The 27884-nt window shown below is 54.9% G+C and overlaps 1 protein-coding gene across 1 annotated transcript in view; it reads right to left on the reverse strand.

Annotated features, from left to right (window-relative positions):
• SPNS2 (SPNS lysolipid transporter 2, sphingosine-1-phosphate) overlaps nucleotides 1-27884 on the reverse strand; it is a 37540-nt gene that overhangs the window by 8919 nt on the left and 737 nt on the right. Inside the window, exons 2-3 of the mRNA XM_054575860.1 lie at nucleotides 14938-15003; nucleotides 3039-3175 (exon numbers count right to left, since the gene is read on the reverse strand). Of these exons, the coding sequence (XP_054431835.1) occupies nucleotides 3039-3175; nucleotides 14938-15003 (203 nt within the window). The remainder of the gene's footprint in view (nucleotides 1-3038; nucleotides 3176-14937; nucleotides 15004-27884) is intronic.

Genomic DNA, 27884 nt, shown 5'->3' on the forward strand with positions numbered 1-27884 from the left:
ACACTTTGTTCAGGAGGGTCTACTCCATTGCAAAATAAGTAAACTATTCTCCAATATTTAATGTTTGTTGCATTTTAGAGAGAGAGTAAGAGGCTGGAGGGGTGTCCTCGGCCATTCTGCTTGGTACAAGAGCAGGCAGGTCAGGCCTCCCGGACGAGGGTCCTGTTGCCCCGACTCCTCCCCCAGGCGCCCAGTATATTGTGCTTTCGTTTCTGCACATCCACGTACCAATGCTCCGCACCGAACATAAAGGAACAATTCCATGCACCTTGTCACACAACTTGCTTTTCCTTCCATTGTTATCTTTTAATACACAGGGTGCAGCAGAACTAACGCCTGCTTGAGAGTGGTTGGTAGAGTAATAATATGGGTGTAATAATTTAGAATTTTAATTTGAACATTTCACCTGAAATGTCATCTGGTGTGCTTGAGCGTGATATTGTTATATTAGAGAATGACACGCTTATGATTTTATAATATCAGAAAAAGGGGGTGTTATTTGTGCCAGGCCCTGTACATCTCATTCATTCTTTTGTGATCAAGAGTCTCTTAGGGTGAAGACACCCCATCTTATCTGGGCCGCCCTCAGTCATGTTCCTTTCAGCTATTTCCCTTTTTTCTATTTCAAGCCTGCAGCAAACACCCTTGTGTGCACTTGTGCCCAGCAGTTGGGGTTCCTGTCTTGGGCCGCTCTCGGAGAAGTAGGAGGCTGGGCGATACGTTGTGCACAGCTAGAATTTTACAAAATCCTGCCGCTGTGCTCTCCAAGAGTATCAATTTACACTCCCACCGGCAGCTTTAATAACACTTAGTATTGCCAGCCTTTTTAATTGTTGCCAATCTGATGGGTGTGAAATGGTGTCGCATTGTTGTTCTAATTTGCATTTTCCTGATGATTCCGGAGAGCACTGTCTCTTCCTCCTTTTGTTGCCCATAGGGAACCTTCTCCTGGAATTGCCTGTCACTATCTTTTGCCCATTTTTCTACTGTGTTGTTAATCTTCTTCTTGTTGCTTTATAGTTCTAGATTTTTATTGTTTGCTCTTCACATTCCTTTGACCTATTTGGAATTTATTTTGACATGTGGTTTGAAATACAGACTCAACTTTATTTTTCATCCAGATGGATAGTCAATTCTGCCAAAACCGTGGGAGGTGCAACTTTCGCCCTACGCATGGCTCCCGTGGAAAGGAGGGCTCCGTTCCATTGACCTGTCCCTCCGCTGTTTCAGTTAGAACCGCCATGTTGGAATAACTGATAGGGCAAGTTCTCTTTCACTCTTATTTTTCACAATGTTCTTGGCTGCTCCTAGGCATTTTCTCTGCCAAATTAACTTCAGAATCACATTGCCAAGGTCCACCAAAACCTCCTGTGGGACTCGGATTGTGGTTGCAATGAATTTATAGATTAATTGGGGTGATCTGTCTGTTTCTCTCTCTGCCTCTGCTCATCTTTTCTCCTCACCCCTCCCTCCCATCTATGCACCCAGAGCGGGACCCAGCACTGGCCTCGTGGTCCTGGCCTCGCTGGTCAACCCCAGAAGCCGCACCAGAGACCAGAAGGCCAGGGGCCTGGCCAGGGGCAGGACAAGGCCTAGAGGGGCCCTAGAGGCTTCTGGTCTGGGCCCCATTTTTTGCTGCAGGTGTCGGGCTGACACGCCAGGCTTTGAGTTGACCCGAGCCTGACCCTCCTCTGAAGCTGCCCCATGAAGCAAAGTTGAAACCTCAAACCTGCTGATTCTCTCCACGCTCACCTCCAGCCACCTCTCGGCCAGTGTGAACCTGACTCACCGTTTCCCCCTTCGCACTCCCCCAGGGTCCTCCCTGCGCTCGGGAGGAAGCCCAGGCCCTCCGGCCTGCCCTGTGAGGCTCTCCCTGACTGCGTGCCTGCCTTCCTTTCCAGCCAGACCACTGTCCTCCTCAATTTCTCAACACACTCCACCATCTCGGCACCTGTGATTTTGCTCCTTCTGACCATGCTCACTTCACCAGAAGGCCTAATCTCCCTGTCCTGCCTGCCCAGGTCAAATGCCACCTCCTCCAAGAAGCCCTCCCTGACCCACAGACTTTAAAAGACTGCTCCCTCTACATTGAGGACTCCTGTCACATCTTCCCATGCCCAGCCTGAGTGCTCCCAAGGACAGGGCCAGGGTTTCCTCCTTTGTTCCCCAGGCTGAAAACTCCTTGAGGACAGATCCTGGTATTTTCCCCTTCTTCCTCTATCACCCTCTACAGTAATCATCATGTGATTGTCCTTCCTCTGTTTGAATATCCCTAGTGATGGGAAACTCACTACCTTACAAAGCAACATATCCCCTTTTTGGAAGAAAGAAGAGTAATAATGATTTGCTGAACACCTGCCATGTTCCAGGGCCTATATATTCATTAACTCAGTTACTTCTCACAATAAACCTTTACACTGAGAAGGATTATCCCCATTTTAAAGATGAAGAAATTGAGGCTCAGAGAGGTTTAGTAAATTTCTCCAGATCACAAGGCTGAGTGGGCAACAGAGTTGGGATATTCAAACCCAGAACTGCAGGAGCCAAGTAAGAAGCATCTTCCTTATGTTGAAGTGATGTTTCCGAGGTGATCCTTCCTAGGACTTTGACCCCAGTAGTTAGCTGGTCGTCAAACAAAGAGCAAACTGTAGGAGGCCCAGACAGGGGGAGCGGCTCACCTACGGTCACACAGCAAGATGATGACAAAGCAAGGACTAGAACCAGAGGGTCCTGACCCCTAGGCCAGACCAGCTGCCCCTGCTCCTTGCATCCTCCCCGAATCAGGGGCAGCTTAGAAAGAGCCAGGGGCCAGGTCCCTCAGGGCAGGCCAGCGTGGGGAAGGCCCTGTTTGCGGGGCCGGTTTGTAAAAGCCCCCAAAGACCACCTCATCCCACTGTAGTTGGAAGGTAATATCTGCCGTTCAAGCAAAGGCACTGGAACCCCCAGTCTGGACTCAAACAGGTCAATCCAACTAGCCACCCACTCGGGGAACAGATGGGACACTGGGTTGCCAGGCACGAAATCTGAACAGGCCTCACCTGCTGGGAGATGAAGGAGCTGGAGAACGTGACTGCCGACCAGAAGAAAATGCCGCAGGTGAGGATCACCTTCCTGTTGAAGCGGTCGCCCAGGTAGCCAAAGACGGGGGCAGCCACCATGAAGCTGCAGATGAACACTGGGCAGGCAGAGGAGAGCGTGAGGGGCGGTGCAGGGTCCCTGCGGCCGAGACCCCCTACCCACACCACCCCGGCTTGAGGCCAAGAGCCCAGAAGACAAAGCTTGGCCTGCGCCGGGACTCAGCGGCCCCTCTGAGGAAGCAAATGTAAACAGTAAATGATGATGATTACGAGGGTGCAGCCTCCACCAGGCCTGGGCCCAGGGCGGCCGGAAAGGCCATCTGGGCTCAGGTGATGCTACCATGTCATCCTCTTTAATGCAGGCCGACGATTTGTCCCGTTGCAGGGGAGCCCCTTACTGTTTTAAAACCATAAAGGTTTACTCACCAAACAATTTCTATGTGCCAGGCGCTGTGCTGGGGCTCACCACAAAGTGCCTTGTGGGTCTCCCCACCCCGTCCCGCCTCACAGATGGGGAAACAAGCTCCTGGAGAAGTGACTGTCCAAGGCCCCACCAGCCCAGTGGGGACTTGAGTGGCCTGCCTGTCTGACTCCAGAGCCAGTGTTCCTCATACTTGGCCTCACTGCTCTCCTCATTAGACTTGGGAAAGATGGGGAGGGAACCACCCAGGGTCACACAGCAAATGAGCGCAGAGCTGGGCCTGGACCTCCAGGTCTCATACCTGACAGATCACAATGCCACCTACCCTCCTAGCACCTGAAAAGGCTTTCTTGACATTTGGAAACATTGTTGTTCATTTGTTCCCTCCTTCATTTATTCATTCACTCATTCAACCATCTATCCATCCATCCATCCATCCATCCATCCATTTGTCCATTCAACAAAACAGACAAAAATTCCTGCCTCCCGGTCAAGATGGCGACATAAGCAGACATGGCCTGCCTCTTTGCACAACCACATCAAAAGTACAACTAAAATACGGAACAATCATACTGAGAACTGTCAGAAATTGAGGTGAATGGAAGTCTGACAACTATGGAATTAAAGAAACCACATTCATCCAGATGGAGGCAGCAGGCTGATGCCGTATCTGAGTCTCCATCAACCTGGCTGACACTGTTTGACCTGCCTTGAAAATCCCCAGAGACCATACCCCACCCAGCTTACAGGCCCACTCACGCTGCTTTTCCATGTGAATGGCTGGTCTTGGCTCATACTTCATAACTTTCTAAATCCTATCAAACAAGCAATAGCTGGCCTCAGCGAGCCCCAGGGCCAACACTGGCAGCAGCCAGCCTAGATTCACAGCCCAGCTTCTCCTGGGAATCTCCAAGCCCAGCACAAGTAGCAGCCATCTCAGATTGCTTTATGGCTCAGGCAGGGTGCCCCAGGCAAAACACAGGGAGAAGCTAACCTTGGCCTGCATCACATGGGAAACCTCAGGGCCAGCACACCCAGTGGATAGATATGGAGCACATCGGAGGACCCTGCAGAGCTGATACTCCATGGAGGGTGGAGGTTGGTGGTAAGTGGTCATAGACAATCTTTGCAGCTGACTGGCCTGGGTAAATCCCTCCCATTGATCTACCAACAGCAACCAAGGCTCAACTAAAAGAGGAGGGTACACTTAGCCCACATGAAGGGTGCACCTCAAGTACTAAGCTTGGGTGATAGGGGAGGTTATGCCACTGGACCCTACAGGACACCTACTACATCAGACCATGCTATAAGACAGGGAGTCATAGTAGCTCTACCTAGTACATAGAAACAAACACAGGGAGGCTGCCAAAATGAGAAGAAAAAGAAACATGGCCCAAATGAAAGAACAGATCAAAATTTCAGGAAAAGAACTAAACAAAATGGAGATAAGCAATCTATCAGATGCAGAGTTCAAAATAGTGGTTATAAGGATGCTCAAGGAACTTAGTGAGGACCTCAGCAGCATAAAAATGATCCAGTCAGAAATGAAGGATACGCTAATTGGAATAAAGAACAATTTATTTATCCAACGGTAGAGTGGATGAAGCCAAGAATCAAATCAATGACTTGGAATATAAGAAAGAAAAAACAAAACAAAACAAAACCAAGCAATCAGAACAACAAGAAGAAAAAAGAATCCAAAAAAATGAGGATAGTATAAGCAGCCTTGACACAACTTCAAGAGGTCCAACATTTGCTTTACAGGGGTGCCAGGAGGAGAAGAGAAAGAGCAAGAAATTAGAAATTTATTTGAAAAAATAATGAAAGAAAATTTCCCTAATTTGGTGAAGGAAATAGACACGCAAATCCAGGAAGCACAGAGAGTCCCAAACAAGATGGATGCGAAGAGGCCCACTCCCAGACACATCGCAATTAAAATGGCAGAAGTTAAAGATAAAAAGAGAACCTTAAAAGCATCAAGAGAAAAGAAGTTAGTTACTTACAGGGGAGTTCCCATAAGATTGTTAGCTGATTTCTCAAAAGAAACTTTGCAGGCTAGAAGGGATTGGCAAGAAATATTCCAAGTCATGAAAAACAGGGACACAGCCACAACTGCTCTACCCAGCAAAGCTGTCATTTAGAATCGAAGGGCAGGTAAAGAGCTCCCCAGACAAGGAAAAACTAAAGGAGTTCATCATCACCAAATCACTATTATATGAAATGTTAAAGGGATTTATTTAAGAAAAAGAAGATCAAAACTATGAAAAGTAAAATGACAATAAATACAAATCTATGAACAATTGAATCTAAAAGACAAACTAAGCAAACAAAAAGAACAGAGACGGAATCATAGACACAGAGAGCATTTCAATGCTTGCCAGATGCAAGAGGGGTGCGGGGGATGGGTGAAGAGGTGAGGGGATTAAGAAGTACAAAGAGGTGGTTACAGACTAGCCAATGGGGATGTAAAGTACAGCATAGGAAATGGAGGAGCCAAAGAACATATAAGCATGACCCATGGACATGAACAATGGTGGGGGCATTGCCTGAGGGAGTGGGGGTGCTGAGTGGAGGGGGAAGGAAGAGGGAAAAATCAGGACAACAATAATGGCATAATCAATAAAATATAATTTAAAATAATTCCTGCCATCTTGGTGCTTTCTTTCCACTGAGGAGAAACAGACAATCAAATAAAAAATATAGTATACCAGATAGTCACACGTGTTAAACAGGGCAAAGGGAAACGGGAGATAGGAAATGTGTAAAACAGACACTATAATTTTTAATAGAAGGGTCAAAGAAAGTGACATTTCAGCAAAGACCTGGAGGAGGTGAGGGAACAAATCAGGTAAATATTGGGGCAAGACTAGCAAGTACAAAGGCCCTGGGGCAGGAGTGTGCTTAGCATATTTGAGAAGCAGCAAAGAGGCCAGAAGGGGAAAGGCCAGATGGGGTGGGCTTTATGGCCGACCCATTGTGATGCTCTGGCTTCTGCCAGTGAGAAAGGAACACACACCCTGGAGGATGCTGAGCAGAGGAGCGACCTGACCTGGTTTTGTTCTTCCAGCACAAGAGAAGGGCAGCCTCAGGGGACTCTGCGGGGATGTCACTGCTAGTGGTGGGAGGAGCTCTGGAGGTCCCAGGTGGGATAAAGAGGGCAGCAAGCATGGGCAGGCCTGGGTCACAGGCAAGGCAGTCCCACAGCTGATGGGCAGATGGCCAGACAAAGGCCGGGAGAGGGCAGACAAGGTGGCCAGTGAATGGCCTCTGACCGCCAGGCTGAATGTGCACATGGGCGCTGCTCTCGCACAGACCTGGGTCCCCAGGGAGGCAGGGCCGACAGAAGGGAAAGGGGGAAGGAGGAGGGCAGGCAGGAGGTGAGCTAGGAGACAGAGGGCGCTGCACTGGAAGAGTGCGACGTCTCCCTTATCTCAGGGGGAACAGTGCGTGTGTGCGGGTATGTGACTGGGCCCTTGGGCAGAATCAGCATAGATGTGCACAAATTTGGGCACCAGCAACACACTGCCTGGGTTCACAGTCAGCTCTGTTCCTTCCCAGCCGGGTGACCTTGAGCAGTCACAGCCTCTCTGGGCCTCAGTCAGCGGCGTGCTGAGAAGTGTTGAACAACTGGATCTCCAGGTGTGTAGTGTTTGCCGATTTTCATGGTGAAAATACTCTCACCCTGGCTGATTTCAAGCTACCAATGTGATATCGCTCTTCTACACAGCATTGTATATACAGTATTTCTGCCAGACAGATACAGTAGCAGTAAATGACCTTAAGAACACAGATAAGAGCAAAACCTAGTAAAATAATTAACAAGTGATGAATTGTATTTATCACCTTTGTTTTTTAATATAAGTTGTTTTACCATAAGTTTACATAACTTAGGTTTTAATCCTGGCTGTGTTTAACAACCAGCTCATGTAATTCCTGAAAATCTAACAGTTGACTCTCGTGCACAGATCTGAGCCACTTCTTGCATGCCAACTTCCTCAACTGTAAAATGAATATAAAAATAACAACTCTCTGGTTGTTCTTAGCAGTGGGCGAAAAGGACGAAAGGTGCTTCAGGCCCCACCCTGCACGGGGAGGGTCAGCCCCAGTCAACCCTTGGCCCTTGTGTAGATTAGCCAAGGCAGAAATCATTTCCTCATATCTAGAAAAATATTTTTTCCTGCTGGACTTGCCTCTCAGGACCTGCCTGAGATCAGACCAGGATATGGGCAGGAAGAGACCTCGGTCTCATTAGGACTTGCACACATTACGGGGAGAAGGGACAATTGTTCCCTCTCGGCCTGTCAGTGCTAGGTGGGGAGTGAACAAAAAGAATCAGGGTGGCACAGTGGACCTTGCACCGTGTCTGGTCCAGGCACAGACCCCATCTGTGGGCTGCCCAGTTTAAAGGGCCAAAATGCCAGGGAACAGCAAGGAAAGCCGACTCCTACCAATATCATGAAATAAGGCTCCGTGGAGGTGGTGATTTCAGCGCTGGGCATTGGAGGATGAGTAGGAATTTACTGTGATTATAACACTTAAAATCAAGAATAGCCCTGGCCAGACAGCTGCTTAGAGTGTCATCCTAATATACCAAGGTGGCAGATTCGCTCCCCAGTCAGGGCACGTACAAGAAGAATCAAACAGTGAGTGCACGAATGAGTGGAACAACAAATCGATGTCTCTCTCTCTCTTTCTTTCCTCCTTCCTCCCTCTCTAAAATCAATTTTTTTAAATGTTTTAAAAAAAGAAGGGATTCAACTAATTACTTGTACACCCATATTCATAGCACCGTTATCCACAACAGCCAAAAGGCAGAAGCAAGCTAGATGTCTATCAATGAATGAATCAATAAGTGAAATGTGGTATATCCATACAATGGAACAACAAACCAATGTTCCTTCTCTTTCTCTCCCTCCTCTCTCTCTCTCTTAAAGTCAATAAAAATTTTTTTTTTAAATCAAGACTATATACTAAAATATAAATTACAAATCTTATAAGCAATACTGTACAATGGTTAAGGAGCACAATGCTTATCGTTAATAATAACCTCAGTTATCATTTATGTAATATTTATTACAGGCAAGGGCCAAGGATGTGGCTTGGCCATAAGCACACACAGGTTACCTCATCTGATTCTCAGTGTTATCTTCATCTTACAGGGGGACACCAGGGGCTGAAGGCGGTGACATCACACAACTAGTGTGTGGCTGAGCCAGAATTTAAACCCCGAATTGTCTGACTCCAGAGTCCTTGCTCTAAATCACACTACAGACTGTCAAGCTCCGAAGGGGGCGATCCCAGCTGATGTTCCCAAGGTCAGAGAAAGTTCAGGGTGTGTTGGGGATAACAAGAAAGGAAGTCAGGCTGCAGCAGGAGGAAGCTGTGGCGGGCACATGGGAGACGAGGCTGTGGAGGGAGGTTGGGCCCTAAACACTAGGACCAACTGTGGCATTCAGTTAGAGGGCAGTGGAAAGCCAGAGTACACTCCAGATGCGCTGGAAAAGCCCCCACGGGGTGCGTGGAGAGGGGCTGGAGGAAGTGAGCCCAGCCTTGGCCAGACCCTGGCCCTCCTGGTTCCCACCCTCCCACCCACCTGCAGCAGAGCAGGAAGGCAGCCCCTGGTTCTCAGCCCAGCCCTCGGCCTGCTATCCTGGCCGAGGCATCCTGGACCACAGGTGGACTCCTACCAAGCACCACCCTGGGCTTTGCCATGTCTGCCCCACTTTACAGCTGAGGCCCCTGGTCGGGGGGGAACTTGCCCAAGGTGATATGGTGACCCTCCGTCTTTGCAGCCCTCCCCTCTGCTCTGCTTGGGGCATGCAAGAGAGGACCTCTCCTGGTCCTCAGGGACATCACAGGCCCTGGAGGGGGCTGAACACAGTCGCGGTAGGAACGGGGGGGGGGGGGAAACGTTGCTGGTAGAAGGGCCAGCACGGACAAAGGCAGGGATGTGTGAAGCTGTCCCAGACAGGGGCACAGAGGCCAATGGGCCAGCTGCTGAAAATAAAGACCGGCAGGGCTAGAAGCTTCCCTGAGCACCCACCCCCCACCGCATAGTCTTTGTTTGTTTGAGGAGAGCTTTCTGGGCAGCCTGGCGGCCCCGCCCCTGCTGTCCATAGGGGTGGCTTTCCCAGCAGCTCCCGCATGAGGACATCCTGTGGCCTGGGTGTGGGGAAGCCCTCGCTCAACTCAGCGTGCGTGTGTGCTGAGCCCACAGGTCTAGGACAATGGAGTGACCAGCAGGGAGCCAGGGGGTGGGGTGGGGGTGGGGCAGGGCCCGGATGGCAGGGCGGAGAATCATGGCCTTCGGCTGCCCGGGAGGACCTGGGCTGAGCTTCACTCCTTTCTAGTGAGATGGGCCCTGTCCCCTCCTCCCAGGGCTGACAAGAGTCATCAGGAAGACAGGGCTTAGACAACACCCACCAGGGCTGGCCACCTCTCATGGCAGCCCAAGGGCTCAGGGCACCAGCTGAAGGCCCTCTCCCCTGTGGGCCTACAGAGGGACCAGCACCCAGGAGGTCAGAACAGCGCTCACTGAGGACTCTGTGCCCTGGCAGGCAGCCCCAGGACCCCCGCCAAGGGGCTGCTGGGCCACCCTCAGTGCACATGTGGTCCTGTTGACCCCAGAAGTGATCCTGGAGTGGGAGCGGGCGAGGTCTGAGCCAGAGAGCCCTGGGCTCCCACACTGTGGCCTCAGAGCCCGCATCCAGCCCCCCATCTTGGCCCCGGCTAAACCAGGACTATTTTTACAAAGTCCGGATCTGGCTGACCTGTGCTATTTGGAATTGATCTGCCGTCCTCCGCATCCTGTGGGCAGGCATGGGGTGGGCACGGGTCGGGCTCTGCCTGAGCACCCTCCCTGCCCACAGGATGTGGGGGGTGGCAGCCCAGGCCAGCCAAAAGAACGGGGAGGACCAGGCCAGCCTGGCCCCATCGGTGCTGGAAAGCCACCGCGCCCGGAATGCCAGCAGGGGCCACTGCACCTTCACAGTCTGCTCAGCATATAAGCCCTAGGTTGGCCCCTCAGGTCTCAGGGCGGAACAGCCACAGGGGCTGCCCGGCCTCGCCTTCAGAACCAAAACAGAGGACATCGCTAGGTTGGCAGAAGCGGGGAGGAGAGCAAGGCCAGAAGGAGACTCGGCCCTGAAGCAGAAGCGCTGTCTGGTTTCAGTCTGACCTGGCTCTTCTTCTTCCCCACCACCCCAACCCCACCCCCCATCCAGGCGCTTCCTCATGGCCCCACACTCCCCAGCCCTGAACCGCCTTCCAGCCATTCCCACACGGGCCCGGAGGAAGCATCCTGATGCGCACACTCTACAGGGACCGCCCTGCTCTGAGACCTTCTCGGGCTCCCCACTGCCCCAAGATGCTTTTTGCCACTTCCCAGCGTCCTCTCCCCACGCCCCAGCTGGGGCTGCTGGGCCAGTCACCAGAGCCAGGCGCATCACAGACGTCCTTCCGCTCCCCTTTCCCCTGAGCTCGGCTGTTGCTGATTCCCTCAGATCAGCCTTCTAACAGCCTCGTTTTCTCTTCAGCTGGGTCTAGTCTACCTGTTAACAACTCTAATTATTATCCTTCTTCACTTTAATACATATATTTTTCACTAGTAGAATTTAAAATTTAGGTCTTTGAAACATCTCCCTGTTCTTTTTTTAATGAGGTGCTGTTCTCGTCTTGCACGTCCTACTCCTTCCCATAGAGCTTTGACAGCTCAGTACACCTGAGGGAAGGGCCTCGGGAGTTCTCTCTCCGGGAGCCGGCTTCCCCGTTTTCTGGGCCGGCTGACTCCCTTCCACAAAGGTGGGCTTCCTCGCATGCTCTGTCTGCTTTGAACGAGCTTGTCTTCGGGGGAGTTGTCCTCTGGGTCCCATGCAAGGTCCAGACCATTAAGGCTTTCCTGAGGTGTGGTTTTTGGATTTGCCTCTGCCAGCTTTCCTGGAAACAGAAGGTCTGCCCGGGAAAGGAGGTGGAAGTCTCAGGACGGCACAAAGTCGGGGCTGAACTTGGCTCTCTGCATGTAGCCAGAGCCAGGAAGAGCTGTTCTTTCACAGACGGAAAAACTGCCCACTGGCCTGGGGACAGAGACTGAAATCAGGGCGCTTGCCCTGGGCACTGAGTGGAAACCAAGCCATGTATGTGACACTAGACCCCAAAACTGCACCACCCAGTTCTCAGAACAAAGAAAACCCTGAGCCTGGAAACAGGGTCAGACAGGTGTAACTTGATGAATTGGGATGATGGTGATGTGGAATTCGCTGTGCTGTTCTGTCTACATTTTATGTATGTTTAAAATTTCCATCATGAAAAACGTTTGCATTAAAAATAACGAGCCTCTAAGACATCTACTGGTCCCCAAACACTCTGCGTCTCAACTTGGCTTTAATACCAGCTCCCACTCCTATTTCTGAGTTCCATTCTTTGCTTCTGGCCCCTGGAAATTTCCCTGCTAGCTTTAGCTTTCAAGCTCAGCTATGTAATTTAAATGTTTCTTGGCACATTTTATCCAGCGTAGAGGGGAAAGGAGAGCTTCTGACATCTCCTCCATCTGACAAACTGACTGGAAGTGATCTCCCCTGAATAAACTCTAATGCATCCTCCAAAGTCCCACTCCAAGGTCCCCTCCTTGGGGAAATCTCCGCCTGCCGCTAGGCAGAGTGAGATGTGCACTCACCGCCATTTCCCCTGGGGTTCCCACAACCCACTCCCCACACCCCCTCCCCGCACCCCCCGCCCCCGCCCATGCCAGGGCGGAGACTGGATACATTTTCTGTTCCCATCAACACAGGGAATCTACCTGAGCGCAGGGACTGAGCCTGTAGCAGAGCCCAGCACAGGGGGTGCCCTGCAGGAGGGTCAGAGGCAGCTGCCCCTTTAAGTGCAGGTCATGGGGGCTCCTGATTCCCCCAAAGAGCAAGAGCACCAAGAGCTATCACTCTGCTGTGGGCTTTCACCGAGGCTGAGCTCCGGCTGCTTCAGGAGACCCAGGGGTCAGCGTGGAGCCAGCAGCCCTGTGCAAGGCGCTACGGAAAGCAGGCTCCTTCCCAGCCGGCGCTCATGCCCTGATCCCAGCGGGAAACAGCAGGGGCAGGCCCAGGCCTAACCCTCTGCCACCTCCCACCCTGTCTCCTGGCCCAGCAGCCCCTGGTGCCCAAAAATAAGCAGTCAACCCGGCTCTTAGCCCTGGCCCTTTGATCCGGGCAAGCACCAACACCTGGCTGGCGCCCTCCACCTGGCTCCGACCTTATCAGGGCTTGGGGAAGAGGCAGGTGCCTGGGGCCCAGGCCAATTAGACGATTTGCCTGGCTGCCCAATGGGTCACATCCTGGTCTAGCTCACCTGGCTTCTTGGCTCAGGTGGCCAAAGGGGTAAGGACATTCTGGGGAGCCATCCCAGCTGTACCGGAGGCAGGTGTGAGGGTCAGGAGGTAAGACTGGGGGGGTCTCTGAGGGTGCTGGGATTCTCATCATGGCCTGAGAGGAGACACCCTGAGAATATGGAGATGCCCGACTCTCAGATACCTGGGACACGACTCACCAGCCCAGTGGCCATCTGGGCTCCCTCCCCAAGCCAAGAGGACGGCCTGTGAGGAGTTCCAATCCCAGGCCTGCTACTCTCTCACGATTAGACCTTAAGCAAGTCATTTCCCCTCTCTTAACCTCTGCCCCTTCATCTAGGAAGTGAAGCTTGGAGGAGGAATAATCAGACAAGATGATGTTTATGAAGTATTTGTCTACCTCTGGACACATCGCCAGGGACGATAGCAACTGCCAGGCGTTGTCTCTCCCTTAGCCAGCAAGGCAGCCCGGGACGTAACCACAGCAGCACTACAACCACCCGCCTGCTCCCTGGGTGGCTGCACAGGCGCTGACCTCACTCAGTAGCGGTTGAATGGCAGAGGCTGGGGCAGAGCCTTGTTGATCATCAGTCAGCAAAGCCAAGACCAGGAGGGGATGAGGCTTGGCAGGTGCCCCGTGACTCAGGGGCCGCACGGGGAGGATCTGGGTGGTGAGGCTCTCTCCTGCCCTTTCCCCATCCGCTCAGCAGCCTGCCCCCTCCCATGCTGCCATCTAGCTGGAACTCTCTTCCCCTCTGCAGGTGCAGAGCCCAGGACACTGGAGGGACCTGTCCCCGGCCCCAGGGCAGGCTGACTTGCTCTGGCCCAGCCAGGGACACCCAGCAAGAGGACAGGGGCCGGGGAGGGGTTTGGGCTCACACCCTGGGTGGAGGTGACGTCTGGAGTGGCAGGCACCGGGCCACCCTTAGGAGGTGCAGGACCACACAGCTTTGCCGCAGTCCTAGCTCTGTCAACTCTCACATGTCAGGCATCAGCCCCGAGCTATCACGTCCCCTCTCTCTGAGCCCCAAAGACCCCCTCTGGGACCTGAGTGTAGGTAGCCTGGCTCTGTGAGCTCATTGTGGAGGCCTGGCATTGTTCACACTGGAATGCCACCTAGACAGGTCAGGCAGGTTCCCGGACAGGGCCTGTTCCCGCCACTCCTCCCTCCCAGGGAGCCCAGGCAGGGGAAGGGGTTCCCAGACTGGAATGCAGACTGAGGACTTCCTCCCGTACACCTGACTGGGCCTCACCGTCCGCTGGACTCCTGCACCCAGGGGAACCAGGGCCGAGGGGGCCAGGCCCAGCCACACAGCGAGGCCGGGAGGCAGTGCTGGCTCTGGGTCCCTGCCCTGGTCTGCAGGGCTGCTGCGGAGCTGGCCAGCACGGCCACAGCGCGTGAGCAGGCCAGGGGGCCAGAGGCTCAGACCCACCAGGGCCATGGAGTGGGCCGGACATGAACAAAGGAGACACGGACCCCAGCGGGAAGGGAGGACAGGCTGGGGTAACTGCTTAATGACCTGGCACTCTGCCCTGGTCCAGGGGCTTGGACTCTGAATCCCCAGGCGTCAGAATGATGGGGCCCCAAGGGAAACGGGCCGAGGACCCCAGGCCCAGGACCAGGCTCCTGCCCTGAGTCTGGGAATGGCTCTGGGCTGACCAGGGTATTTCCTGATTTGACATCTAAGAGATGACTCCTAGGCTGATGGCAGAGGAAGGAACCAGGGGTGGGGGAGGAAATGGACTCAGAGTTGCCAAAGCTCTGTTGACAGTGCCCAACTTATTGATGAGAGGAGCTCTCTCCACCAGCCTCAGGGTGAAACCCGGATCCCTGGGTCCCCATGAGGCCCCCAGAGGTCACCTTCAGGGAGCTGGGCCCTCGGCCTGCACACTATGTCTCCCACAGCCCCTCAGGGCAGGTGTGATTTTTCTTTGGCAAGAAGAGAAGCAGAGGCTGGAGAAGGGGTGCCTTTGTGAGCAGCAACGGTGGGATTTGTACACAAAGCTCATGTTCTCTCCAACCAGTCAGGGCTGGTAAGAGACCCAGCAGAGAATGGCCCACCAGGACAGAGGGGACCAGTGTCTGGCAGGGGTCGTGGACTCACCTGACTGCAGCAATCCGGCACTTTGGTCCTTGACCCCAAAGTGCTGCTGGATATCCAGAAGGACACCTGGAGGGAAAGACAGACGGTGCTTACTGGATCGCCTGATGCCGGTGCCCCTCTCCCCCACAGGTGACCCCCACTCCCAGCCCAGTCCTCTCTCCCCCTTGCAGGACTCAGCCTGGCCCCATCTATACAACTCCACCCCACCCAGTTTAGCTAGGCCACCGGGGACCTTGGAGGTCAAGCTCCCATCCTGCCCCACTGGCCACCTGCGCTCACCTGGGGATAGGATCTCACCCCTTCCCTCGGCCACTGCAGGGGCCCGAGGCACAGGCAGGCCAGGCTGCCCCGTGGTTACTCAGCCCAGTGAGGCAGCCAAGCTTCCTCTCTGCCCACCTGGCCCAAGCCTGACCTGAGTGAGGGACAGGCGTGCACCTTGCCCTCAGGGAAGACCACCAAGCCTGCAGCCCCGTGAGCACGAGGGCAGCTGCTGAAAGCTGCCAGGGAAGTTACCGGTCTGGGACAGGGCTGAGGGGCTCACAGGCAATGCTCGCACCTGCTCACCAGCACGGAGTGCACATGCGTGCACACACTCAGCCCGTTGCCCTCAGGATTATAACCAGGGCCCCCAACTTTCCAATGCAGAAGGAAGCAGGTGGGGCTTCAGGCTTGCTTTTTCTAGAGGAAAGAGATTCCTTTTCCCAAGTCCCAGCCACCCCTGCTCCCCCTTTAGGGCATTGCATGTTGGCGGGAGGAGCAGCCTGAACCACCCCTGGCTGTGAATAGACAGAGCCATGGCTGCATGGGGGCCAGCAAGCTCCTGGGCCCCCCTCACCTCTCATGGTGCTCCACCAGGGCCCTGAGTAAGCACACCCCCAGCCCCGAGGGCCCAGAGCTCCCCTCAACCTCTGCTTCTCTCTAAGGACACCAAGAAGCTGGGTCACAGGCCAGACCCCCCTGACCACCACACACCTGCACTGAGAAGGGAGTGGAGGAAGGAGGAGGAGACAGGGCTCCCCATGCAGGGGACAGAGGAAGGGGCTAGAGCCTGCCTTCAGGGGATTCCCAGGCTCTTCATGATGATGATGATGAAGAAAATGATGTCAGGATTTGAAATGAGGATGGTTCAAATTATTGAGCATTAAGTGCTTTGCTAGTTTAACCCTCATACAACCCTATTATTGTACTATTATTCCACTGGGCAGATGAGGAAACTGAGGCACAGGAAGTTAAGCCGCGTGCTCAAGGTCCTACCACGTGAAGGCGGAATCCCCAAGGACTGAATCCCCAAGGCACCCATCTGGTGCCTGAGGGTGTAAGTGGGGAGAGCAGGGCTCAGTGTCCCTCCCATGACCCAAGGCTGGGATGCGGGGCGATGTCCCGGGCTGCGGGTCAGCCCGGCTGCTGTCCTAGCAGCCTGATAGCCGACAGGAGCGGGCCTCCTCCTTGTTAATGTCCACAGTGGATTTACCATAATTACCCGTAATGAAGAGGCCGTGTGAGACCTAGTTAATGACTTAATAACCAGGGCGGGCTGTGGCCTTGCCTTGAAAGCAGAAGCCAGAGGCCGAGCCCAGGCCTGTGGAATGCAGAGCCACCAAGTGGGACCCCCAGGGTGTCCTGACCTGGCCTCAGAGGCCCAGAGTTCCATCGGGGATACGGTGGCACTGTTGGGCCTGATCTTGGGGAGCCACCCACACTCACCTCCGACCCCACAGTCCACTCCCACTCCTGAGCCAGGACCTGCTCCCCTCCCGATGGATGTGTGGAGGGATGTCTGATCACATCCCTCACATAGTCACCATCAATGGTGACTCCCCAGGGCTTCGGGAGGACGCAGGCCCCTTCCCCGGGCCACCAGCTGCAGGTTCGGCTCTGCCAGCCCTGCGAACCCCACCCTCCAGCCTCATGTCTCAGGACACCACCCCTCCAACCCATACTACAAGCACCGCAAACTACTCATGGCCCCCCAGTTACTCATGCTTCCTCTCCTACTGTGGCACAGCTATGTTGACTGCTAATTCCTGCTACTCCGTCAAGACTAGTTCAGGTGCCTCCTCTTCTGGGGAGTCTTCCCTGATTTCTCCCCCTTCCACCAACCTCAGTAAGTCAGTTGCCCCTGCCCATCCTTGTTTCAGCACTTGCACACCAGGATTAGTTAGCTCTACAGGGAAGACACATAGGGACATGGATATGAGCTCCTTGAACCTACTGTAGCCAGGAGCTAAAAGCCACCAGTTATTGGTTCCTGCTAAGTTCCAGGTACTGTGCGGGGCTTTCAGGTAGTATTTCTACCTGAATATGTGTGTATCTACAGTAATCGTCCCCTTGCTGCCTACACTGCTGTCTACAATGATTATCCCCATTTTACATCTGAGGAAACTGAGGCTCTGAGAGGTGAAATAACTTGCATATAGCAACTTAAGGTGTCAGAGGTGAGATCTGAAACCAGGTCTATTGCCAGAACCAAGGCTTGTTCTTCTGCCGCATGGCTTCTGTGTGGTTGCTCTTGCCCCACAGCCCAGGGCCCAGGACACAGCCGCCCACAGTGACCGCATGTGGAGTGGATGCACAGACAAATCTATGAGTGTCCACCTCCTTCCCAACCCAACCAGGAGCCCGTTGCGGCTGGAGCCACGGCAAGTCATCTCCAGAACCGAGAACAGGGACTATTTAGGTCCTGGGTAAGGATGGGTAGAGTGAGGAAGCGGTGGGAGGACAAAGCTCCCCCTGAGCCCCTGAACCCCTGAACAGTGGGTCCTCATCCACAGCCAAAAGGAGGACATGGATCCACAGTCACTGCAGGCCCACCGGTCATCATGAAGATGGCCTGTGTGCACAACAAATAAAAACACTCTTGCTTCCTCCCCAGGCACATTCTAGCCACCCACCTGGACACAGTCCCCCTCCCATGACTTCAAGGCCCAGCGGTTGCCTCTGCCTCCAGGAAGCCTCCCTGACCTCCTCTACTGCACAGAGCTCCTTTCTCTACACCCAGATGGCACTCCCTGGTCCCTGCGAGGACCCAGGCAGTCTAGACCCCAAGACACGGGACGCTTTGGATACCCCCACCCCAGCACCCCGCGGAACCCAGGCTTAGGTCGAAGGCCTGAGCTCCAGGCAGTGGCCAGAGAGAACCTTCCCTGGAAGCAGGGCCTCGTGCAGGCCCTGCCTAAGCCTCTCTGGGTTGTTTTCCCTCTTATAAGCCTGGAAGGAGCCATGGCCACAAGTGGACAAGGTCCCACTGGCCACGGGCACGGGAAGCATGTGTCACAGCAGCCTGGCCGGTCGTCTCAGACTTTCCTCTGGGCTCCAGCCTGGCTTGGACCCACACTCTCCCACCCTTCTTCACCACAGCCTTATTTTTAGCCTCTTTCCTGGAGGCTGAGGTTTGGTGGGTCACAGGACGGGCCTCACGCCCAGGAAGAGCCTCCTACAGCTCAGGCCAAACCCACTCCAGCAGCCCCGCAGCCAGGGGCATGCAAGGTGGGGCTCCCAGCCCACACGCGGCCCTCTCCGGGCATCTCCAGGCAGTCACCCCAAATCCAGAGCCAGAATCGCCCTCTGCCTGCAGGGTCCTTCTCCCTGAGGCCAGAAAACATTCTGAAACAGCAAGAACAACTGAGTTTTCCCATTCACTGAGCCCCTATACTCCTGCTGAGCTCCTGAGGGTCTCACCCCTTGTCTAAGCCCAACTGTCCCCTCTAGGCTGACGGTCCCTCCTGCCTCCCGGGGATCTTGCCCTAGGCCTGCCCCTGGTTTGAGTCTGTACTCTCAGCCTCTCCGTCACTGCTATCTCCTGCGCAGCAGCCTACAAAAGCACTCACATCTCTCTCACCCTAGTGGTGAAAGCAATCCTGACTTGTCCCCTCTGCCAACTGCTTCTGCTCTCTCCCCCTTCACAGCTAAAGTTCTTACAAGAGCCCTGGCTGGTGTGGCTCAGTGGATTGAATGCTGGCCTGTGAACCAAAAGGTTGCCGGTTCGATTCCCATTCAGTGCACATGCCTGGGTTGCAGGCCGGGTCCCCAGTTGGGGACATGTGAGAGGCAACTGATCAATATTTATTTCACATATTGCTGTTTCTCTACCTCTCTTTCTCCCTCCGTTCTCCTCTCTCTAAAAAGTAAATAAATAAAATTTTAACATTCTTACAAGAGTTCTCACCCCTCCCCAACTTTATGTCCTTGCTTCCATCACTTCCTGAAACCAACCACCTCCCAGTGGTTTAATCGACAGACTCTCTCTTCCCTAAGTGCCCCAGCCACCTGGATTCCGAGTCCCCTGCTCCATCACCTGGACCCCGTTCCCTGAGTGGCACCACAGCACCACCCAGGCCGGACACCTGGGAGTCCGCTATGACACACCCTCGCCTCCCACGGGTCCATGAATGGGCCCAGCGGTCCTGTCCCTCACCGCCTGGCCTCCTCTCCGGGCTCCCTGCTTCCAGCCTCTCCTGGCCATCGAGCATCCCTCGCTCAGCCTCATCTCACAGGCACTTATCGGTCTACTAAGTGCTGGGCTGGGCTTCAGAGACCACAGGCAGTGACCCAAGGAGCTAACACCAACGGTCCGGCGTTGTCACCTCTGGATGTGACTCAGAGTTACCCATGTGCTCTTCAAAATCCACTGGCCCAGACCACTGGTTCAGTAACACTGCTACTACTAACAACAATAGCCTGGTTATTAACAAGTACTAATGCCTTCCATGAGCCAGACACTGTTCTAAGCGTGTGACCTGCATTAGCTCATTGGTGTGGCTGCCCAACAATGCTTCGTGGCTCCCCATTGCCACCCAGCGAAGGCCAGGTTTCCTCTAGCATCTGAGGCCTCCGGGATCCACATCTGCACAATCACCCTGTCCACACGTGAGACGCAGGGATCTATTAACATGCAGCGAGGGTGACTGGAAACCACCGGCCCGGCCAGGCTGAGGCCGCTGGGAATTGCACAGCACAGCCTGCGGACTCCAAGCCTTGACTCTAGCCATGCTTTCTTCCTGGGGTGTCCATGTCCACTTGTTAAGGTCCACTTCATCCAGAGCCCAGATCCAGAATCACATCTGCCGGGGTGCCCCACCCCCAACCTACCCCAGTTCTGTGGCTCTTGTTGGAGAGGGGCCTGTAACCGCAAGGGCAACCCCAGAGCTGGGCGGCATCTGGCCTGACTCACCCAGCTGGCTGGTCACAGATACAGCGATCCCCATCACTGCTCGTCCCTCAGTAGCCCCTGGAGAAGCCAGGTCTAGACCCCAACCTGCTGATATCACCAGGTCCTCAGAAAGGCGAAGGTGTACAAGGAAATCCACAATGACCTCAGGAGCCCCCAGCTCAGACCAGCCTCAGATGCAAGGGAGGAACATTGTAATCCTGAGGTCTCTTCTTGCCTCATCAGCCAGGGCAGGCCACCTGCTGCTCAAGCTCACTGCCCCCAGCACAGTCGTCATCGCTCCCCATTCGCCCTGTCTCTCAGAGCAGCAGGCAACTGAGCTGAATTCACAAGAACATGGGCTCTAGAGTCAGGCCATCTCAATTCAAACCCTGGCCTCTCTACCTTCTCTGCTCTGTGACCCTAGGCAAGTTACTTAACCTCTCTGTGCAAGTTCCCTCTTTTGTAATATGGCTTAATTTTAAGATCTGCTTTCTAGGGTTGTTGTGAGGGTTGATCCATGTAAAGTGCTTAGAATGATGCCTGGCACATAGTGGGTAGTCAATAAACGTTATCACAGATCATTAACTCATGAGGCAGCAGCCCGAGCCAGGTAGAGAACAATGGGAACTCCCACCTCAGGGATCTCTTCTCCAAAACGAGGGTGGCTATCAAGAGACAGAGCCTAAGGGCCTGAAGGGATGGGTCATGGCTGCCATTGGTTGTTCCCTCTCGGAGGGACCCTGGTGCCCCTGTGGAGGCCTCCGAGTTGGCTTACTCCCGTCTCACCGCTGCTTCAACACCGGGCCACAGCTCCCACCCCAGTAATTACAGGGGCCTGAGGGCCTGGCTCTGCTGACCTGGCTCTGGATGGCTAAGGCTGGGAAACCACAGCCTGGCCCCGCTGACAACATCCACCCCCCCCCACCTCCACTTTAGCCTGAGAGGACTGGGCCAAGGCAGTCCCTGAGCTGGGGACCCAGGCTCTCGAGCACACACACTTATACCTGCCCCAGAACTTCCACCAGGGCAAGATCCTGCCCCCTGTCCACCGCGGACAAGTTGAGCGGCTCCAGCAGCATCTGGGCCCTCCTGTGAGCCTCAGGTCACCCATGAGAGTGACCCCGGATCCCCGTGCGTCCCTGCTAGGTCCATCCTAAATCTCTGTCGCATTTGTTCTGCATATGCGGACCCTCCTAACCCTGTGCTGCCCTACAAACCTGGGTCATTAATGTCAGAACAGCTTAGTGGTCATTCCTTCAGGGACTATGAGTATGAGATCCCCAGTCCCAGAGTCTCAGTCCCTTGGAGAGGCCCTCCGCCCTCCCTAGAGCATCTAGATTCCAAACTTGTCCCCCTGAAGAACACTCCAGCGGGAGACCATAACGCCCCTCCCTACCAAGAGCCCTGCCTGCCAGCCCCAGAGAGGAACCACCCCCGGAGCTCAGAGAGCCCTCCCTTCTCCCCACCAAATCTCTATGCCCAGAGTGGGTGGGGACAGGCAGCCTGGCCTCTGTCCTGTGGTTCTAGTCTATCATTTGGGGCCAGCTTTCCTGGAACCAGGCTCAGCCTTAGCAATTTGGGGGCTTTGCACAGCCACTCCTTTCCCAGCTCAGCGTCCCCGGCCCTGTCCTACCTCAGAGGCCCCCAAGAATACCGGACAGAGGACAAGGTAGCCAAACTCTCCTCATGATCTTCGTAGGGCCTGGCCTGCATGACCACAGTCGTAAGATAAGGGAAGGTGTGGGGAGAGAGAGAGAGGAGACCCCAAAATGGCACCACTCAAGTCCACAGACCCCCAGCTTCTCCTGGCGTGCTGCTTCGGTGGCCAAGGGGGCCAGCAACTTCCGCACCCACTTCTGGGGTGGAAAATTGAGATTCAGAAAGTGAAGGGAGCAAAGGCCAAAGAAACAGGCAGGAGTGAGGCTGAGCTGGCCTCCAGGCTCCAGACCTGGCCTCACCCCAGCAAAACCCAGAGAAGAGGTTGCAACCAGACCCTTCTCGACATCCACATCCACAGCCTTCACATGGGTACGAGACACAGTGTGTGGCCAAGTAACACCGCCCTTCCCAGGCCCTTTACAGTTCACAAAGCCTAATCCTGCTCCTTGCCTCCTGGGACCCCACTGGAAAAGCCATGCTTGACAGTGAAGGGACCACGAAGACCTCCTGGAGCTACCAGGTAGCAGGGAGACCCCAGCAAGGTCTCCATGATGGCAGAGGACAGAGGGGAGGTAGGAAGCTGGGACCCAGCCCCACCTCCAAGCTCTGGTGAGCACGTTGTTCCTGCCTATTTTTGCTGTAATGCAACTGCTTCTGTCCTCTGCTACATCTCCCCCACGGCTCCTTTTGCCGACTTCCCAGCCAGCTACCAGGAGAGGGCCGGGCCCGGAGCAGACCACCCCACTGTGTGGCCTGGGGCCAGCCCTTTGCCTCTAGTGCCCTCTCTGCACAAGAGACTGAGCAGAGCCACCACAGTGCCCTCCTGAACGTACAGAAGCCATTCTGCCCAGCATGCGGGTGAGGGGCCTCCCTGTCAGGGCTGAGAGTTTAGGCAGACCATGCTGACCACTTCTCCAAATTCCTTCCCGGGGGTGTGAGGTCCCACAGCTCGCTGTGTGACCTGGTCAGAGCAAAAGGGTAGTGCCGGCCACCTAGAGAGAAGCCCTGGTGTTAGCAGCAGGGGCCTGGTCCTTATCTAGGGTTGTTCAAACCTTTCACGGCCCCTTCAGTTCAGAAGGAAGGACTTTGGGGGCCAGGCAGGTCTGGGTCAGCCCAGTTCTGCCGCTCAAGCCAATCAGCAAGAGCCAAGCCTGTGCCAGCCCCCACACATATTGAGATCACAGAGACAACCAGGCTCAGCCCCTCGAGGCTGGAGAGAGACAGGCACGCTACCCGAGGGTAGGTGCTGGGATGGATATGGGATAGAGAGCAGCTGAGAAGCAGGAACTGGGTGCCTGGCTCAGCCCGGAGAGCTGGGGAAGATTTCCTGGAAGGAGGGCAGAGGCGCCACTGAGGTCCACCACGGAAACAGGTTGGCTGCCGCAGCCCCTGTGGGGACAGAGCGGGCTCTCCTGGGGGAGGGAGGCGCAGGGAGAGATCGGGGCCAGCGGACACGAGTTCCTGAGACCAAGTGCCCCACGCTACCCTTGGGAGCAAGGCCCTGACCACAAAAAGAGAGAAGCAAAACCACCTATTGTGGACCCAGGGCTCAGAGAGGGTTGGGGTCTCCATCAGGTCACACAGCAAGTCCGGCAAAGCCAGGTACTCAGCCCAGGAGCTTTTCAGAGCCCAACAGGGAGCCCAGCCCCAGGAGCCTGGGGATCAAGCCAGTGTCCCCTCTGCTTCCATCCTCTCACTCCCTCTCTACTCTCAGGATTTCAGGAGTCCGCACGTGGGCAGAAACAAAAGCCACTTCCTTTCTGGGGAAGGGACATGGAGCTCCTTCCTGTGTGAGCAGCTCTGACCCGGGCAGCCTCACTCACAGATCAGGCTGTAAACTACAGCGCTGCAGCCTGCCGGCCCCACTCAGAAAGTGGGAAACAAAGGCACAGGCTGGGGCATTCAATGGCCCTGGGTCCCAGCCCAACGGTGAGTTTCAAGGCATGTCCTCTGATGGGTCCACAGCACAGCCAAGGAGCTGGCAAAATCAACCACAGATGCCTGAGGAGGAAGAAGGATGAAGGAAATGGGCAGCTGGCAGTTAGTCATTAGGGTGTGGGCATTCCTGGCTGGTCTGTTGTCCACCTGAGGGCCGACCTGCCAGGCAGGTGCTCTGGAATGCGGCCCTGGGACACCCTGCCCTGCAGACTTGTGGTAGTGATGATGTGGCAGAGGCCAAGGCAGGGCCACCCAAGGAGGCAGCATGGAGGTGGTATTGACTATCCGCATCTACAAAGATAGCCACAAAGGTGAGGCTTAACTTGGCCTCCACCCACGCAGGTGATTCTATAAAAGAGCCTGGGCCCGCATTTCCCCATCTGTCAGCTCTGTCCAGACTCGACCAGACACCCAGCCTGGCAGCCCTCTCCTGTACCCAGCTCAGGTGTCTGGGGAAGCCCCCAGGCCCTGCCAGGCTTGTGCTCTTGGCTGGGTCCCTGTGTTCAGCTCTCCTTCCAGGTTTGTGTTAGTGAGTGGTTGCCACGGATACCGGTCTCAGCTTCTTTGGCAGAAAAGGACTCCCCCAGGGCAGGGTTCTGCCTCTCCTCACCAGCCCCCGCCCCACCCAGTTTCAAGCACCAATCTGCCATGGAGCAAAGGAAAAGAACGTAGGAAGGGACAGGTACCCCGGAGAAGATGAGATCCCAGATCTCAAATAGCCATTCTCCAACCACGCACAGGGCCAGCACCAGGCCCCACCCCGTCTTGAGGGCTGTTTCCAGAAGCAAGAGGCTTCCACCTACACCCCTAGCTCTGCTTCCACTTTACAGATGAGAGAATGGGAGCCCAGGGGCAGAGGGACTCTGGCACCAAGAAGCAAAGAGGGAAAGAGCGGACCTGGGATATTCACCAAAGGGGCTCCCTCCTTCTCCTAACCCGGCAGCCACGGATGGACTCAGAAAGAAGAGTGGGTGGCTGCCAGGCTGGTAGGGGCCATGGGAGCAGAAGCCACGCGCCCTGGGGGAGCTCAGACTGCCTCTGTTAAACTGAGCCGAAACCCGTGGGCCCAGAGTCTCTGAGTTTCTCAGCCAGAAGCAGGGGGCACGTCAAGCCCCACCTCCACCAAGAAAACGCTGCGCTGGGGGTTCTGGTTCTGCTCTGCCCTGCGCGTGACCTTGGATAAGTGCGTGCACTCTCCAGGCATCAGTGTCCCCATCCGCACAAGGCAGCGGAGGGAAGAGCTGAGAAGGGTTGGTTTCCAGGCCACCTCAGTTTCATCCAACTGAAGCATCACTCAGGGAGGAAAGCGGGAGCAGGGCTCTCCTCCTGTGCTCCAAGGCCTGGCCCGCAGGGGGTTCTCAGGGCGGGGAGGCCAGGCCATAATTAGCTGGATCGCTGGGTGGCGCTGGGAATGCCAGGGCAGAGGCAGAACCTACAGTTGTTCCCAGGACGGAGACCAGCCCTGGTGGAGGAGGGAGGGGTTCAAAACGGTGTCCTCAAAGAGACTGTGTGAAACAGAGAAGAGTGGGAAGGGTGTCATGGCTGGGGCACAGCTTGAACAGAGGCATGAGAGACACGGCAGCTGACATTTGTGCAGCTCTCCTGAGAGTCTGGCCTTGTCCCAGAGGCCTAAGAGCCAGTCCCATTTGCTCCACACGACCCCAGAGGCGGAAGGAAGGAGATGATCACCCGGAAGGCTCAGGCGACACCCTCAAGGTCACACAGCTGGTAGTTGAAGAGCCTGGATCCAAACTCTAGCATCAAAAACACTAGAGCTGCACTGTGCACAGCATGACCCCAGCCACTGTGTCTGCTGAGCACCTGAAACACAACTTGTCTAAACTGACATGCGTGATAAATGTCAAACACACACTGCATGTCGGAACTCAGTATGAGAAAGAAGGCAAAATACCCCATTCATAACTTTTATATTGATTACATGCTGAAATGTGTTGGGTATATTGGGTTGAATAATATCTATTAATTTGGTCCGCTTATTTCTTTTTACCTTTTTAATGTGGCTACTGGAAATTTTTAATTATATATGGGGCTTGTATTAAATTCCTTTTGGACAGAGCTGATCTGTACCATGAAGACAGAAATTCATAGGACCGACTTAAAGGAAGAGAGTGGTAATTCCCTTTTATGAGAGGGAGGCCAGGACCAGAGTGTGAGGTTCTTGGGGCGGAGAACATCAAAAGTGGCTGAGCAGCAGAGGGTCAGCATCCTTCGCTTTCTCAGCTGGGTCAGCCAGAAGCAGGTGGACTCAGACCAGGGATGAGCCTTCCCCTGCCCCTTCCCAAGACCGGCAAGTCTTTGTAGTTGCCATAGAGACAGTAAATCTTCCTAACAACTGAACTTGGGGCCAGGGGACTGTGGGGGAAATCCACCATAAAGAGAGGGAGAGAAGCCAGGCCTATCCGGAGAGGAAATCTGTGTGCGCCGTGTGTTTAAGGCGCGGCCGTGCACGAGCCCTGGCCCTGGCTGGGAAAGAGGGGATGCACACCCCAGGCGGGTGTTTGCACAGGGCTTTCCGGGCCTTCCTCCCTACTGCCCATGCCCCTTGTAGCCACTGCTCCCCATCCCCCCTTACCAATGCACCAGAAATTTCCTATCTTCTTCCGCCATTCTGATATTCTGACTCTGTGGCCCAAAGCCCACCCACGTTGGTGTGGGGGCAGATGAGCACCAGACCCCCTGATCCCACCCTCTCCCCCTCAGCCCCTGGTCGAGTCAGCTTCCCTAAGAATATCAGAGGGGGTGATCTGGGGCCGGGAAAACACATGTTGGGAAGTGCTACATTGCCAGAAGCAGCACCATCCAGTGCTCAGCTGAGAAGGGGTGGAAAACCTCTTCCTAGGCAAGCTTTACTGGGAGATCTAATGCCATCCTGTTGTGCGCACCGCAGGCCATCTTGGACAGGGTAGTACAGAGGCCCCGGCTTCCCCCTCTGTACACAGAAGTCTATTTTGCACTGACTACAGTCCCAACGTTCTCTGACTTCTCGCCATCTTAGGGTAGCGCTTCATCTCCCAGGTCCCAGGCAGGAACATGCACGGTGGGCCAGTGCATTTGGGCCATACTGCATATTCCTGTTTACCAGAGCAAAGTAAAAGCCTCCCGGGGAAAGCCCACCCAAGAAACAGGTGCTGCCTGTACCCATTGCCCACCTGCAGTGGAGGGACAGAGGGAGCCAAAGGTTTTGAAAGCAGGAGTGGGAAAAGGGGGAAGCCCCTGCTCTCCCACGAGAGTGCTTCCCTTCCGCTTGACGCAAAATCCCCATAACAGAGAAGGAGGCTGAGGCCCAGAGAAAGGGACCCAGGTAGCATCTGCTTTATGCCACCACGCTCCTCTCTATCACCACAAAGTTCTCTTTAAAGTCCGTCCAAAATTCCTCCTGGGTTTTCGGTGTTTTGTTTTGTTGTTTTGTTTTGGTAGTTCCAGATTTTACTAAGCTGTGGTTAGGCAAACTCTGGATCAGCGTGCCAGGTATACTGGCACAGCTCTCCTCCAGCAAAGAGCCCCCACTGTGCCAGCCTGGACAGAGCCCTTTCCTCCCAAGGCTGCACCGTTCCCGCAGAGGGGAAGCTCGGACTAGGGAAAGTCCCCACTCACAGATCCTGAGAACTAGGGGAGAGAAGAGAGCAGACTGGAATTCCATCTCCAAAGGGCCCAGGGATCAACCACCTCACAAACAGGGAGACAGACCTAAACACAAGCTGAGACTGGCCCAAGGTCACACATAAAGCGCAGGAGAGGCAAACCCGGGATCGGAACCGGGTTGTTCTATGGGCCCCAAAGGCTGGTTCCTAGACATGCTCACAGAAGATGAGGCCACCCTTCCCTAGCCTCAATGGCCTGCGTCCTACCCCAGGCCCCAGACGCCATAGAGCAGGGGGAGGCGTCTACAGGCCTCTGGCCAGGGCCAGCTGCAAACCGCATCCTGGGTCCCCAGGCGCCACGGACCCGCTCCCGCCCCTCCCTCCTCTCCCCGCAGCCCCGAGCCTTTGTCAGCCACGCGCTCACACACTCACACGCTCACACACACATCCGCGCTGCCCCCTCTCACACACTTGGTCTCCCCTAGTGCACACCCGCAAGGGGCGCGCGCACTCGCCGCAGGGACGCAGGGGAGTGGAGGCGGCGGAGGAAGGAAGGAACTGACCGGCTACAGATCCACAGACCGCCTGGGCTGGGGGAA

This window comes from Pteronotus mesoamericanus, unplaced genomic scaffold, assembly GCF_021234165.1.
Source record: "Pteronotus mesoamericanus isolate MK-2021 breed Mesoamerican mustached bat unplaced genomic scaffold, CSHL_Meso_final contig_317, whole genome shotgun sequence".
In the NCBI taxonomy this organism is placed as follows: Eukaryota; Metazoa; Chordata; class Mammalia; order Chiroptera; family Mormoopidae; genus Pteronotus; species Pteronotus mesoamericanus.